The sequence below is a fragment of the Mesoplodon mirus genome (assembly GCF_964341445.2).
Source record: "Mesoplodon mirus genome assembly, chromosome: 10".
In the NCBI taxonomy this organism is placed as follows: Eukaryota; Metazoa; Chordata; class Mammalia; order Artiodactyla; family Ziphiidae; genus Mesoplodon; species Mesoplodon mirus.
This window is the reverse complement of record NC_138986.1, coordinates 8,593,903-8,610,103: the sequence shown is the minus strand read 5'-3', so window position 1 is coordinate 8,610,103 and position 16,201 is coordinate 8,593,903. Positions and strand designations below refer to the sequence as shown.

General features: G+C 42.9%; 1 protein-coding gene across 1 annotated transcript; it reads right to left on the bottom strand.

Moving 5' to 3' along the window:
• Window positions 1-6,583: 6,583 nt before the first annotated feature.
• On the bottom strand, window positions 6,584-15,350 carry TAGAP (T cell activation RhoGTPase activating protein). The gene is made up of 9 exons (XM_082634212.1): window positions 15,092-15,350; window positions 14,951-15,004; window positions 14,571-14,637; window positions 13,131-13,297; window positions 12,280-12,441; window positions 11,691-11,800; window positions 10,122-10,317; window positions 9,424-9,538; window positions 6,584-8,750 (listed from the first exon to the last, which is right to left on the bottom strand). The coding sequence occupies exons 1-9, from the start codon at window positions 15,188-15,190 to the stop codon at window positions 7,480-7,482; spliced, it is 2,241 nt and encodes a 746-aa protein (XP_082490338.1). The 5' UTR covers window positions 15,191-15,350; the 3' UTR covers window positions 6,584-7,479.
• Between the last annotated feature and the right edge of the window lie 851 nt (window positions 15,351-16,201).

The following is a 16,201-nucleotide window of genomic DNA, read 5'->3' as shown; positions in this document are numbered from 1 at the left end:
TTAATATTGAAGACGGAAGAAAAAAGCAACATTTTTGGCATATTATGCTTTATTATTTCAAGAAAGGTAAAATCACAACTGAAACGCAAAAAAAAAGATTTGTACAGTGCATGGAGAAGGTGCTGTGACTGATTGAACGTGTCAAAAGTGGTTTGCAAAGTTTCGTGCTGGACATTTCTTGCTCGACGATGCTCCACGGTCGGGTAGACCAGTTGAAGTTGATCACGATCAAATCGAGACATTAATTGAGAACAATCAACGTTATATTATGCGGGAGATAGCTGACATACTCAAAATATCCAAATCAAGCGCTGAAAGTCATTTGCACCAGCTTGGTTATGTTCATCACTTTGATGTTTGGGTTCCACATAAGTTAAGAGAAAAAAACCTTCTTGACAGCATTTCCGCATCCGATTCTCTACTTAAATGTAAGGGAAACATTCCATTTTTAAAACCAATTGTGACGGGCGATGAAAAGTGGATACTGTACAATAATGTGGAATGGAAGAGATTGTGGAACAAGCGAAATGAACCACCACCAACCACAGCAAAGGCCGGTCTTCATCCAAAGAAGGTGATGTTGTGTATATGGTGGGATTGGAAGGGAGTCCTCTGTTGTGCGCTCCTTCCGGAAAACGAAACGACTGATTCCAGCAAGTATTGCTCCCAATTAGACCAACTGAAAGGCAGCACTAGACGAAAAATGTCCGGAATTAGTCAGCAGAAAACACATAATCTTCCATCAGGATAACGCAAGACTGCATGTTTCTTTGATGACCAGACAAAGACTGTTACAGCTTGGCTTGGAAGTTCTGATTCATCCACCATATTCACCAGACACTGCATCTTCGGATTTCCATTTATTTCAGTCTTTACAAAATTCTCTTAATGGAAAGGATTTCAATTCCCTGGAAGACTGTAAAAGGCACCTGGAACAGTTCTTTGCTCAAAAAGATAAAAAGTTTTGGGAAGATGGAATTATGAAGATGCCTGAAAAATGGCAGAAGGTAATGGAACAAAAGGGTGAATAAGTTGTTCTGTAAAGTTCTTGGTGAAAGTGAAAAATGTGTCTTTTACTTAAAGACCAAAGGCACTTTTTGTCCAACCCAATATTTTATTTGGAATTTTTGCGTCGATATTCGTAAGATTGATCAGTAATTTTCTCTGTTTCTTATACAAAGTACATCTGTTTAGCTTTTCTCTCTTTTCTGGAATTAGGTGGGTAAATTATGCTTTCCTAGAAACTTGATCATCTCATTCATATTTGCAGAGAGTTCAGCAAAGGAGGGCTTTGGTTCTTTGAATTTCCAGGCTTTGTTATGATTTCCCATGATCATTTCTCATGCTGTGTAGGTTTGATTTCACCCTTTTCCTTGCGTAGAATAGGCAGAAGTTTGTTTTCAGAGAGCTAGTTCGGTTTTATTTTTCAGTTCTAATCTTTTTCTGTTTTCCAAATGATTAATTTCAACTATATTTTTATTATTCCCTTTCTAACTTCATGAATGGTATGCTGAAGGCATTCATTTTAATTTTTGTTTATTAATATAATTTTATAAGGACAAGAATTTTCATCTGAACACCACTTTAGCTATCTCTCGGGTTCTGAAAGGTAGTCTACACATACATATTTCATATTAGCTACTGCTATTATTATTATTTATGTGGAAAGCCACTGGAGAGTTAAGGAAAGAAATAAGTTTGGTTTCCTAGGATAGGGCTAGATTAAGGTGGGCCTTGAGTGGGAGGTGTTGGTTAGAGTTTTTTTTTTTTTTTACATCTTTATTGGAGTATAATTGCTTTACAATGGTGTGTTAGTTTCTGCTTTATAACAAAGTGAATCAGTTATACATATACATCTGTTCCCATATCTCTTCCCTCTTTCGTCTCCCTCCCTCCCACCCTCCCTATCCCACCCCTCTAGGTGGTCACAAAGCACCGAGCTGATCTCCCTGTGCTATGCGGCTGCTTCCCACTAGCTATCTACCTTACGTTTGGTAGTGTATATATGTTCATGCCACTCTCTAGCTTTGTCACAGCTTACTCTTCCCCCTCCCCATATCCTCAAGTCCGTTCTCTAGGAGGTCTGTGTCTTTATTCCTGTCTTACCCCTAGGTTCTTCATGACAAATTTTTTTTTCTTAAATTCCATATATATGTGTTAGCATATGGTATTTGTCTTTCTCTTTCTGACTTACTTCACTCGGTTAGAGATTTTTAACTTGATAAAAATAGTATTAAGAAGCCACTGGGGAGCTTTGGAAAATAACATGATATAAATGTTGTTTTGAAATGATGAACATCTCACATATTAACATTACCTTATCTAGTACTTTGTCTTTTCCAAAGCAATTTTGGATAGGAAATGCCTTTTTCAGCAAAGATGGAAAAAAGAAGTCTTATCTGTCTCCTTCTCAAAGATGATATGGTCCAATCCCATAAACGAATACCAACCTAGAACTTCTCATGATTGTTTTGAATGTTGTACATTGGCTGAAATCTTTCATTACTGACTTCAGAATTTCATACAGAAAGCTCCTTTAAATTTGAAGCATATCCTAAAATTAATTGGACTGTGGAGCGATCATTCACTTCTACTGTAGCACTTTATGTTATCACTCATTTGGAACTGACCTTTGCCTTCAGTGGTGTTTTATTTCTCTAGTAGGCTGTAAATTTCCCATATAAGTACAGTATCTTTTATATTGTAGGAGGTCAATTCATATTTGTTATTAAATTATTTTGCTTAAAACTACTCTTGTATAATTATAAAATTCTCACAATGTGCATATGAGTAATTGAAATACTCCAAGATAATTGTCTGCCTTATCTTTATATTATCCCTAATCATATTCAACATTTTCAGTTGTCTTTCTATACTAAATAGATAACCTGTGCTTTATCCTGCTTTCTATTATTAGAGTAACTAAACTAGTAAATTGATATGTGTTATACCAGATCCACAGTCTCTTTTATTTATTTTTGTGTCCAGGGCTAATAGTTCCTACTCAATGTCCACTGTTCTCTTCTTTCTTACAGATTTTATCGGAGGAAGAAATGCGCCTACAAAAAACTGTATTTCCTAGACTCCTCTCCAGGTAAGAGTAGCCATGTGACTAAATTGTGGCCACATGAATGTAGGTACAAATTATTGAGCTAGAAAATTCCTGCCTAGAATTTGGAGGGCAAGCCTGGAGGAGGATCCTGCTCACAGAAAGGATGGTGGACTAGAAAGCTAGAAAGTGTGAATGAAACTAGCTACGCAGTTTGCAGGGGCAGCACAAAAGCAAAATGCCAACAACAGAGCATCACCTCTGGCACTGGGCCCTTGGAAGCATGGGGCCCTATGTGACTGCATGGGTCACATGCTGGTGAAGCTGGCCCTGTGTGTGAAGGAACTGGGGCCCGAGGATATTGTCGAGCTGCCATGTCAGCCCTGGACTGCCCGTCTGTTCTTTTTTTTTTTTTTTTTTTTTTTTGCGGTACGCGGGCCTCTCACTGTTGTGGCCTCTCCCGTTGCGGAGCACAGGCTCCGGACGCACAGGCTCAGCAGCCATGGCTCACGGGCCCAGCCGCTCCGCGGCATGTGGGATCTTCCCAGACCGGGGCACGAACCCATGTCCCCTGCATCGGCAGGCGGACTCTCAACCACTGCGCCACCAGGGAAGCCCTGTTCTTTTCATAGAGAGGAGCACAACCCCCTTCTTGTTTAAGCCTCTGTTATCTGGATTTGCTGTGAGGTGCGTTCCATAACTGATGCGGTGCTATGACTATCTTCATTTTACAGATGGAGAAACTGATGCTCAGACAGTTTGGTACCTGATCCATGGTAACCCATCTGGGGTGTGGACTCAGGGCCTGTGAATATGGGTCACATACTCTTTCTTGTGCCAACACATTGTCTTTCTTTTCTACAGAGATATAATCATTCTGCGTTTCCTTTTCCCAGCAAGATACTGCATTCTGCAGGTTTGCTGGTCTCACTGTGGTCCCTCTGGGTAGCCTATAATAGGAGGAGGTTAACTGCATCTCACTGGTGGCTCCTCATTCACATTTAGTTGTACTTTGGAGTGGGCAGGTTGCAGGGCCTCAGTCCACATTTAGAATATTGCCCAAAAGTGATTCACTCTTGTCTCTAGCATAATATTTATACTCTGATTCCTCAGTGATTCTCCCTTTGTAGATAAAGCGTTAAGATCTTACATAATTCAGTTAAAAAAGAAACTCAAAGTATGTGAGAGCCCATCTGACGTGGGTTTCCATCTACTTGACCCTTCAGGAGGAAAGCATGTACTGGCGGTCCTTTGGGTGAGATCACAATCAGGAAACTTCAGCTAGAATTTATTCTTTTAATAGTGCATTAGGATGAACAGTGTTGATCGCCCTTTAGGTGTTCTCATGCATGGCCGTGAGAAGCACTGTGGCCATTAACTATTATCTGTTTTATTAGCATACAAGCCATGGCTGCCACTTCAATGCTCCAGGACCCCAGGCTAACATAGGTTATATTTGCTGGGTTTGAGCTCCAAGGTGACTGCGGGTTTGCTCAGCTCCAGGGCCAGCACCCAGCCTGGTTAACAGGCACAGCTTCTGGACCAAGTCCCGAGTGGTGCTGGGGTGGAGGTCAGTGTATGATCGCAGGTAATCGGTGTCCTGTGTGGGATGCTGGCAGTGGCATTCAGAAACCCACCTTCTCCCTCTTGGTAGGAGGAGAGAAAACCTCCTGCCTTCCCCAAGAGGAAGAAATTCCAGTCTGTTCAGCCAGATTCCAGGACAGGAATGTTGGTTGTTCACCAACAGGCTCATGAACTGTATGTGCCTCCCTGCCTCTTCCCTTGGTTAGAGGGTCAGGATCCCTCCCAAGCTGGGCCAGACAAGATAACGCATGGGTGCTGGGGAGGCCCTGGGGCTCGGAGGCTGGGGATCAGACCTAGATTTAGGTTGAAGCCTCTACTTGGGCCTTGGCTTCCAACCCGGTTTTACCATATACCTCGCATTGGAGTGTCGGGCCCATTTGTGACTATGTGGCCTTTAGGCGGTCCACATAGGAGGACAGAACGGTGGTGTTCTGGGGTCCTTGTCTATAGCGTCGTTTTTAAATCTCACCCAAATCTCACTGCAAGGGCGGGCCCTCTGTCGACACCTTGATTTCAGTTCTAGGCTCTAGAACTGTGAGATTGGACACTTCTGTCGTTTAAGCTACTCGTCTGTGGTACTTTGTTATGACAACCCGACTACCATGCTTGGGAACGGGGTTGGGTTCTCCTATTTTAAAAAGCTAGTGGGGGCTTTCCTGGTGGCACAGTGGTTGAGAGTCCGCCTGCCGATGCAGGGGACACAGGTTCGTGCCCCGGTCCGGGAAGGTCCCACGTGCCACGGAGCGGCTGGGCCCGTGAGCCATGGCCGCTGAGCCTGCGCGTCCGGAGCCTGTGCTCCGCAACGGGAGAGGCCACAACAGTGAGAGGCCCGCGTACCACACACACACAAAAAAATGGCTAGTGGACTCCGTGGTTAAAGTGGGAATACCACCACACTGTGAAGTATTTGAAATCATCACCATACCTTTTCTTCCACTGTTCAAATATAGTAGCTTCTTGACTACAAGAAGCTCATAAATGTTCTTCAACAAACCGGACTAGTTACTTGCAATAGAAGACTTACCGTCTCACTCCTACTTTGGTAAAATAAGGAAATGGGGGTAGAGTTTTTGTGATCTGGGTTGGGTCACGTGGAGGTCAGGTCAGTGGTAACGTGGAATAGATGGGAGGTTCCCTAGCTTATCGTGTTAGTCATGTATGGATGAGAACTCTCTGATTCTTGATGAGAAGTTGCTGAAAAGATGATGGAGGATTTTTCTTTCAGTCCTGAAATACTTCGTGCAGCACCCAGCCTGATAGGTGCTAAAGACAGTAACTATCACTAATAGTGTCCAATTCTGGAAAAGGATCGCTTTTCTTAAGTCAGTGGGCAGAGGGGGAGTGTCTGCCCCTTGAAATTTATGTCTTATCCGTGGTGCTTAATAAAGTATTTAAATGATATTAATGGGTCTGAACATGATGCCTTGAGCAATCTGGGTTAGAACATTTTAAACTTTATACCACATTGCTAATAAATCACTTCTCAAAAGACTAGGTCTTCAGCATCTGGTAGCTAGCCAACACAAAAATACTTCTTTAACAAATCAAAAACATGCAGTGTTTTATGAAAGAAATTGATAGAGTAAGGAAAATCAAATCCAGTATCTCCAGGATATCTTAATCATTGAGCATGAAAGTTCTAATATATGACATTTTACCACTATGTTTGCTAACAATCAAGAAAACTGAGCATCGTAAAAATAAGGTTTTTAAAAGTACTGAAAACTTTAATTCACTAAAACCAGGAAATATTATATTTGTATACTAAATTTTCTGGCCTCTGAGTGACCGTTTGTCAAAAACTTGGCTTAAAGAGGGTTTCTGGAGAACAGGGATTTCTGGAGAACAGGGATTGTCTCTTTTTCTTAAACATGAGCTCCACATCTTGCCCTGCCTGTCAGTCTAGGATAATGAATATATATTCAGTAAATGCTTGTTGAATGAACCAATGTGTGAATGATTTTCTTGGTGGGTTTCTATGAACTGAGGGAGAAGAGGCAACATATCAGTAAAGAATGAACATTTTTACTTTGAAATAAGGAAGGCAATTTATTGTAGTGAGATTATACTGAAGTTTTACATATGCCCGCCAATGCATATAAAGTAATTCCCTCCACACTATTGAAGAAGACACCATTGAACTACAAAGAAACTCAAAGTGCTAGAAATCAGTTAATGATGCATAATGTAATGCATTTTCACTAACTTACCTAAATTGAAAATTAGATGATTAGAGGACATATTGAAGTATTTTTCATACATTTTAACAACAACTTTTTCTTTTACTGGAGCTTGCAGTGCCTTTGATAACTCCAAACAGTGACAACTCTATTCCTTGCTGTTTCTTTCATCTTACTGTGGTGACTAGTTATCACAAAGCTGCTTACTAGAGGAAACTTCTAACAGAGACTTAAACATTTTCCCCTAAATGGAATTTGTAGAAAATATGAAAATTGGCACACTGTTTGAGGCAACATAAAAAAAGAAAAGATTATTTTTAAACCCTAACCACTAGAAAAATGCCCCAGGAGGCAGAGAACAGCCATGCAGTTTAGCACAAGTTCACAAACAAATATATACACGTATCGACGTAGACCTCTTTGCACCCAGCACCTTGTCTAGAATGCATTTTATACATTTGCTACATGTTGCACAAATGCAGGGGCGCAGACACTGCCTGAGTGCCGTTGAGGAGCTGGGTAGCTGTCCTCTCTGAGAAGGTATCTACACAACTTTCCAAAGGAGCTTATTCACGACTTTTTGGAAAACAGTCTAAGAGCAGCTCTTTACACAGCCTTGTGTGTACAGAGGTGCCACGCGCTGTGTCTGGGTGACGGGTCCACCTCCTAGATGTAGGATTCCTTAGCGAATTGGAACTGATCAGCATCAAAGACGGGCTGACTACACCGCCGGGCCAGGAGGGCCTGCTGGTTCTTCTGTTGAGACTCAGACACAGTTCTCGGCCGAGGCAGCTCAGGCCTCCTGGCAACAGTCACCTGTCCGGTCATATCTATAGAAGCACAGGCAGTCCTGCTCCGCTTCCAGCTCTCAGTCCTGGGCCACAGTCGGGGCCCGTCCAGTGACTCCTGACTGCATGTATTTCTTGAGTCCCCTCCGTGGTGGACAGGGAGAGGCGGCGGTAGCCGGGCGTCCAGGCTCAGCATCCTGGCCCTCATGCTGCCAACTGTTTGGCTCCCGTAGGTGGCGAGCTCCAAGGCCTGGTGCCGAATGGCCTCCTCGTAGGAGGGGGGGCCGCCAGGGCTCCTCTGATCCACCGGCTGGAACGCGTTCTCCACCAAGAGGGAGTGGGCCCCCGAGGTAAAGTCCACAGCTGCTTGGCCGTGGGTGTCAGGCAAGTTTTCTTGGACGATTCGGCCGGCAAGCTGGCTTTCTTTTTTAAGACCTTTCTTTACTTGGTCTCTGGCGCAGCCCTTGGATTTCACAGCCACAGCAGAGCTGCGGGTTTTGGTTAACACTTTTTGGTGAGAGGCAAAGGAGAATGACATGGAGTGTTTTTTTATTTCTCTGTCGGGCTTACTTTTCTCAGTCTTTGTGAAAGACTGATGTCTGGTGAAGAAGTTTCTTTTGGGACTGGAAGGAGAAGCCAGGGCTGAGCTGTCGGAGAGCACATCCAGGGAGCCACTGGAGCCGGCTTTGGGGGCCAGTGTGCACGCTGACACCAAACCCTGAGCCGGGCTCCGCACCCTCGCGTCTCGCGGCCCCTGGGTTTTGCCTTCCGCTGCAGTAAACACCTCCTCTGGAAACGGGTCCTCAGCTTCCTCACTTGCAAAACGAGGGGCCGCCTGGGCCGCGGTGAAGTCATCTTCACTTCGCGTGAGTTTCGGGTTTGCTTTCCTGCCCTCAAGGCACTCCTGCGACGATGCTGCTGTGCTGGGGTCTGAGTACCTCCTGTCTGGTTGCCCGAGGGAGCCTTTCAGTCTGGGTGCACTGCTGAGGGCAGGCTCCCAAGGGTGCAGCGGGCCTCTGGGCTCCAGGCCGGCAGCCGGGTCCGAGGACCCTGGGGGCCACCTGCTCAGGGACCCCACAGCGCTGGACTCCGCGTCGGGGTCGGGGTCGTTGCTGTCATAGGCCGAGTCGTTCTGCAGGGTCGACACGTCTGGGGGAAGTTAAGGGAGAGTTGAGCTTTTCTTCAGTTACGTTTAGAAATAAACCTAAGTACTGTTCACCTACTTATTTCAAGTCTGGCGCCAGGGAATTTGGTGATGCTAATTTGAGGCTTGGCATGAGAGAAACTGGCCACATTAAAATTCTATTTCTTTCCATATCTACTATTTTGAGGTGGAGAAGATAAGTAGGAAAATGAAGCGAGAGAGGGAGGAAATGAGAAAGGAGAGAAAACAGCATTCCACTGAAACTTTATTGATCTTAAATTGAAAACTGATCCTTTGATGGCTCTTTTGACTGGCTCCATCCCCATTTGAACAGACCCATATTCCACTGTGTGGAAACAGAAGTTTCTTACGCCAGCTCTCTAGCTAAAAGTGACTTAGTAAAATGAGCAGTTCTTCATGATTTAGAAGAGGAAGGGGAAGGTTCCAGGCTGAAGCTGAATGAGTGTCTGCAGCCCGAGGAGACAGTGCAGGAAAACTCGAGAGAGAAGTTTCCGTGTTTAATGACTTCCCTACAGACTGGAGTCTACTCTGATTTGGTGATGTGTGAAGGTAACTTCTGCTTCAGATACCAGGGATGCTTTACATGACTGGTCTGGACTGGTAGCTGGCCATGAACTTGACCCCAGAGTCAGAATCAGTTGAGAGCCCCTTCCGCACCTGAACTGTCAGTGTGTTCCAGGGAGTCATCAGAAGCAATTCTGGAATGCCCTGGCATGTTCTCCCCAAATATTTCAAAGCAGTTATCGATGAGGAATTCCACCAGTGTCTTAACCTGTGAGGAAAAGTTAACAGGTTGTCAGCTTAACGAGATCTTTATTTATTTTTAAAGGAAGGGTGGTTAAGAATGGGGACATAGTGGGGGTCAGCAGTTAGGGAGGTGCCAAAATGGTCATGAGAAATCTTTATGTGTCTGAAAGGAGCATCCGGAAAATTGGTAACAATCACCTATATGAAAATTATTTTTGAGACATGCATTTTTAATTTGTGAACTTAAAAAAATCTATTACATTAAAGTAACAAAAATTTTCATTTAAGGAGTTTCCCAAATTGGTAGCTGAACTGACAGAGTGTGTTGCACGAAAGAGAGAAAAGTGAAAGGGCCTTTCCATCCTGGGACACAGTCATGTAAAGATGGGTATTGATTGTCCTCTGTCTCGTAGGATGATAGAGGACGCAGGCCTAACTTTACTCAGTTTCATCCAATGTACACACCCAAGAGAATGGAACTATGACCAAAGCATTTGCCTTTCGTATTTTCACCGTGATCTTGACTGAGTCAGAGAAATTCACGGGCATTTTATTGCTTGACTTTTGCAAACAGACAATGAGTTTCTCAGAAATAGACAGAAACAAACCTTATCATTCAGGTCTCTCCGGGCTTCGAATGACAGGTTTTGCTCATTCTCCGGGCTCAGCACATTGGGCCCGATGCAGATGGCGAGATTGCTGGCATCCATCCTGTTGACCTCAGAGTTCTTGCTGATGACGTGGAGCACGGAGACCAGGTGCTTGAGCAGCAGGTGGTTGGGCTGCGGGAGCTTCTCTGCAACCCTGGAACGGAGTTCGGGAAGGCTTGTTTTAGGGGAGGCTCATGGCCTGTCTAGCTTGAGGGTGGCAAGGTGAAAGTTTCTGCCTAACCCAGAGTTCATTTAAAATGAGGAAGGTTCATTTTCACAAGAGACATTGTGAAACATTCATTCAGACACTTCCAGTGGCAACTGACACGGAATGAATCAGTTAACCACAAGATCCTGAAGCCCTAAAAAACTGGCCTTTATGATCAGGACACCAATAACATGGCCCTTTATTCTTTAAATAGATCTTAAGTTACGAAATATTAACTCCTGCAGTAAAATACAGAGTTTAATACATTTTGAAAATCATTTTGTGGAGTAACCATTTAGCCACGTAGAATGTCTTTCTGCTTCTAACGCTGCAAGACTATTTTTTTTTAAAGAATACAGTCATTTGCCTTTTTTAAAACTGCTCATCAAATGAAGACGACACATTTGTATACCATTCTGAAGAATCTTTATGGAGATTAAATCAGTTTATAAGAGCATGTTCATAAAAATCGTGACATTTTAATGGCAACATTGGCACTACGACTAATAAATCAGAATTGTAACATAAGGATCGTTCATTTCTCATAAGAAGATATTTGTATGAAAGAGCTCTGTGTCTGTAAGCAGAAACTGATTGTGATAATCGTAGGGACAGACACACTAATGTCTTCAATTCAATAAATATTTCATTGACAATATTTAGCCATGTGAGACAATCATAATATATAGACAGACTTTCATAGGATTTGGCAAAAGCGCTGTTATTTTAACGTTAGTGTTTAAGATTTTCTAGTCTCTAACAGGTCACACTTCCATTTATATATGGAATTGTTTTTGCGGTGGTTGGAATTTGTTTTTATATAGTTTTCATTTTGGTTAATTATAAGAATATGAAATATGCTATGGAATTTTATGAACGAACAACCCCTTCCAGATTGTTTACTATGCTTTAAGGGATGTTTTGGGGGAGAATAGTTGCTTTGCACGACATCAGTGTGCAGGTTAAGGAGACCCCAGATTCCTACACCTGGCCGGTTACCCTGCTTTGAGGCTTTCATCTATGAGTTTGTTCCATACCTTCTTGAACTACTTATATTTTTAGACTCCCCACTTCTTGGGATTTGTGAGTACTGAAGTCCGCTTTCTATCTTTTGAAGAGGTGCTTCCTTTCATTTGGCTAAAACTACTTTTTAAAAATTTCCGGGGTACCTCTAGATTTGTATTCTGGGAGTGGATGAACAATTGCACTCAAACTCCCTAAACACTGCAATATACGTAAACCACTCTGATAGTTATGTGAAGAATCAAAGGATGGAGACCGTGCAGGCCTGGCCTCCGGGGACAAGGCTGGCAACTTACTGCTTCAGGGCCTCGATCCTGTCCTCCTCACTCTGCTTCTCCAGGGCGCCCATCCACTCCTCAAACAGGTCGCAGGACAGGAGCTTCAGTGGGATACTTCTGAGGAAGTCCTGGAGGGTGGGAGCGGACCGTTCATGTTACACAACGTGCTGCCTTCATTTCACCTTATTTGTCGAATCTCAGGGACTCTGCTCATCCCCTACATAGGCTGCGCCCTTTCCTTCCTGTGTTCATTAGCCTGGAGAAATCTCTCACCTGACTTGTCTCTCAGCAGCTTCCTAACAACAGGCGCAGTAAGGCCATCATCCAAGGGGCCACCAGACTTAGGGGAATGGACTCGGCCATGGGACAATCCAAGTGCTTTTCCTCAGAGAAATTTGGGGGGAGTTTAATGCATCACTTTCTGTTCGAATCTGGGATCGCAGAAACAGAGATGCTTATACAAATAAATAAAGGCTTACCTAAAAAAATTAAACTCTAAGATCAGTTTCCTTTGCTTTGTAGGGTAAAGAGCCCATATCTTATTTCCTGAGCGTCAATGTGTGAGAGCCCATCAGCAGGTCATTTGGCACCAATGCTGTGAACTCACCTTAAAGACCACCGCCAAGAGGTGCACGGGGAGACTTTTCAGATCCACCGCGCCTCCGGAGTTGAGCTCTTCCTTGAGCTCTTTACGGGCTTTCTCGTTGGCTGCTTTCCTGAATATTCCTTCAGTGGAAGGGCCTTTAAGGCATAGTATAGTGAGAATATCCTAAAGGAAAGGGGTATAGAAATAGGAAGTGGTTACCCTTGGTTTGAAGACACACTTCGCTTGCTACTAACACAGGAAAAATCTATGTTTTGGTAGGAGAAAAAGAATTAAAATAGTGGACATGAACAGTAGCTAACTTTACCTGTTATGAAACATCCTCTCCATAAAAGTTAGTTCTCCAGGATACTAAGACAGTCTTAACAAGAGACTATTAATGCCAGTTTTGCCTTTCAGTCTGGTTGCTATGAACTGTCTCCCTCGGCCCTGCCATTTTTCTAAGAGGAGGTAAATTGTGAAAGCTGGAATTTGCACATTCTAAAACTATTTCAGGCCTCTCTCCTTTCAAGTCATTCCATATAAACATTGGATTTCTGATCATAAACTCTATAAATCTCTGTCTCTTGATTTCTCAGAAGCTACACATTTTCAGCATTCTTCTCTCCATGAAGTCAGAAGGATGGAGGGACCATCAACCTGAGCTCAGTGGCAAATACAACTAATTTCTAGAATGCAAGCAGCCAGGTGGTCTCCTGACTGCATTCCTAAGTGGGAACACCATTTCCAAACTTGGAAAAAACCCTAAAGATTGGCCCCAACAAGTTTAGCATGAGAATGCCGTTCAGATTTCCCGAGGACTTTTCACAGCTGGCAGAAAACTGAAGTAGGTTCACGCGTGAATGTGAACCTACCTGAATGGGTCTGGGGAGTGTGTCATTGTCACTGCAGATAGCTGACAAGGGCTGATCAAACAGAGATGACTTCAATTCTGGCTCTGAAGCCCCAGAAAAATCTGATGAAGAAGAAAGCCTTCTCATGAGGAAGAGCCAGTTCAACACCTTCTTTCTCTTCTTAATTTCTGCAGCCAAGAAAACAAAACAAAGAGAAATTAGATTAAAATATTGATAAGCAAGGATCCAGATAAGACAACAGATATTGTCATCTATGGTTTGCCGTGTGGGACAAATAATATTGAAAAACCGAGAAAGCAAAGGGTGTGAATCTTAATCTAGAAAAATCAACCTGAAAAACAACCACATTGTTACCAGGGCAGCCAGCCCCTAAACAGCAACACCAAGGTTCCTCAAAGACTCCACCTTTCCTGTTTTTTACACTTTACCAGCTGTTTGCTACAGAAAATGAGCAAAACCTAACTAAGCAGATCATAAACAACCATCTTAACATACTGACCTTAATAACCACGGTGGATATTTCTGATGTGAAATAGATTATTTTAATTTCTTCCTTTGACTAGTGAAGAAAAAGAAACTTACAGGAAGAGGAAGTGGCTTGCTCAAGACCATTTTGAAGGCTCTACACTGGGCGGGCCATTAAACAAACCTCTGTGGCCATGCTAACACCCACCACTAGAGGGAGCTACACCACGCAATCTGTCTACAGTCACCGGCAGGGTTTTCCCAGTGGATGCTTTAGGGAAGGGCGGGCACAAATTGCTGCCGGAAGGTTTGAACCTAGACCTTACCAAGATATTTTATCCTTGCAAAATCCTGAAGACGTGTGCAATGGGTGTAACGTCTAACAAGTCTCCTTCTTTCTCTGTTTTCTCCTTCCTTCTCATTTTTTTTTTTCTGATTTTAAAAGCTACATATTCTAAATGCATTGGCATATGTTTCTCTACTTTTTATACCATCAAGTGGAGGAGGATGGATAGAGAACTGGCTTGTCCTCATAGTTCAGGAGAACTGGGTCCGGGTTACTTTATAATGCAATGAATTGTGGAAAAAACTGAGTGAACGGTGGGTTCTTTGGGACTTGAGATGAGTAACAATTGCTTCATGTGCTCCTAGAATCATTCTCCGTTAGAGGAGGGCGAAAATGGTACAGGCAACTGTGTATTTTTCACATGTATGCACACTTTCATTGTCAAAACATAAATGCCAGGAGATCTGTAACTCCATTAAAGCCCCTCTGGAGAGCTGGGGGGTTGGCTTAGGGAAGGTCTTTTCTATCAGAGCACTCGCTCTCCAGTGAGCTGGAGCCTTCCTGCCAGGCAAGTGTTAATGTTCTGTGGTCTTTCAAAGAACACTTTGAAAAAAAATTCTTAGTAAAGCACTGTGGTTTGGCAAACGAAGAACCTCTACATAAAAGATCAGTATGTTTTCAAAACTCACCAATTAGCTGGCAAAGACCGTCTTCGCCCTCACATGATGCCAGCAGAGGATGTTCCTTGATGTCGCCCTAAAAATAGATTTATTTTAGTTTAAAATAATGACTGAAGAAATCTGCCCAGTCTTTCCCCACAAAATACATTCAACATTTTATTCATATCAAAAACTAGTCCAGAGTCCGTTAATTTTTTCTATCTTCCAGAATCAATGTTAATGTCCTGCTTATCATGATAGAAAATCTCAGTTAATATTAGTCTTTAACTTACTACACTTATTATGTTGATTTTCTATCCTGATAACTAAACAATACAAATGATATTCAATTAAAATAAAGTTTTCCATCTCACAGTGCAGATAAAAAGTTTTAAACATGGCTTTCTTACCTCTGATCGACATTCAATTAATGTCTCCATATTACTGGCATTTAGTGTTTTTGACTAAAAGAGAAAACACTAAATTAGGTAAACCTCTTTGACTCTTGCCATGAGAAAGCATGAATGAATAAATGTAAGAAGGGCGCGTACAGCATGGCAGCTGCTTGTCAACTTCATTAGAGTTTGGACCGACTGTCCAGTGATGAGCTTTGCTCCTGTGTGGCCTTGGCTCTGTATAAGAGAAATCATATGGCAAGAAGTTAGGAGGGGTACATGTAATGCATTGGCCAGTTTCAGTGCCACTCTGATTAAACACAAAGTCTGAAACTACTGGCTAGAAAAGTTTTCATTTAAAGTCAGTTATACCCCATTGTAAAGCAATTATCCTCCAATAAAGATGTTAAAAAAAAATAAAGTCAGTTATATGTTACCAGATGTCTTATGCTATTAAACACAACATCTGAACACACTTATTTCTAAATGTTTTAAACCTGCTATCTTCATGATGCCAAACTTTGTTATTCATTTATTACGTTCCCATCAGGAGATAACCTGACTAACAATTACAATAACAACTAACTCTTACTTGGAGGGCTCACTGTGTGTCAGGGCACTGTATTAAGTGCTTTGCACAGATTTTCTCCTCTAACCGGAAAAGGACAAAATGTATTCCCAGGATGCTACTTATAGCAGACATAAAACAAAGATAACGTGTACAGAATTCCTATACCCCAAAAGTGCAGGCTTCACGTTAAAGCAAAGCTTTCTGTGTTTATTCTTTATAACACTATTTGTTGCATATTCCACGGTGTCCCTGTTTTCTGTTGGATAAGATCTTAAAGCCCAGTGACCCGCTAGGCAGCTTACTGTCTTGTCGTGTTAATTTATGGTACTTACCCTCGGAGGGCCTCCACCCAGACTTCTTTTACCTCCCGTGAACTGTGGAAAACGGGAGAAACAGCATGACACTCTGCTCCAGCTAATCCACCGTCAGTGAGGAGACTGAACTGCTCTAACTTCACATGTCCTGTGTTATAAGGGAGAGGGGGCGGGCAGGTGGAAATTCAGAATATTACTGAGACCGGAAAGAGCATCACGGGCTGTCACCGGGACAGAGTCAGCCAGACGCTGGGGAGCTCTCACTTCCTCATTCCTTTTAGGGCAGCTCTGGTTCTTTTTTTTCTTCTTCTTCTTCCACTTCAAAGCAAGACATCTTTAAACTACTAAGAGTGGAAAAGATGACATACGGCCATAGGTGAA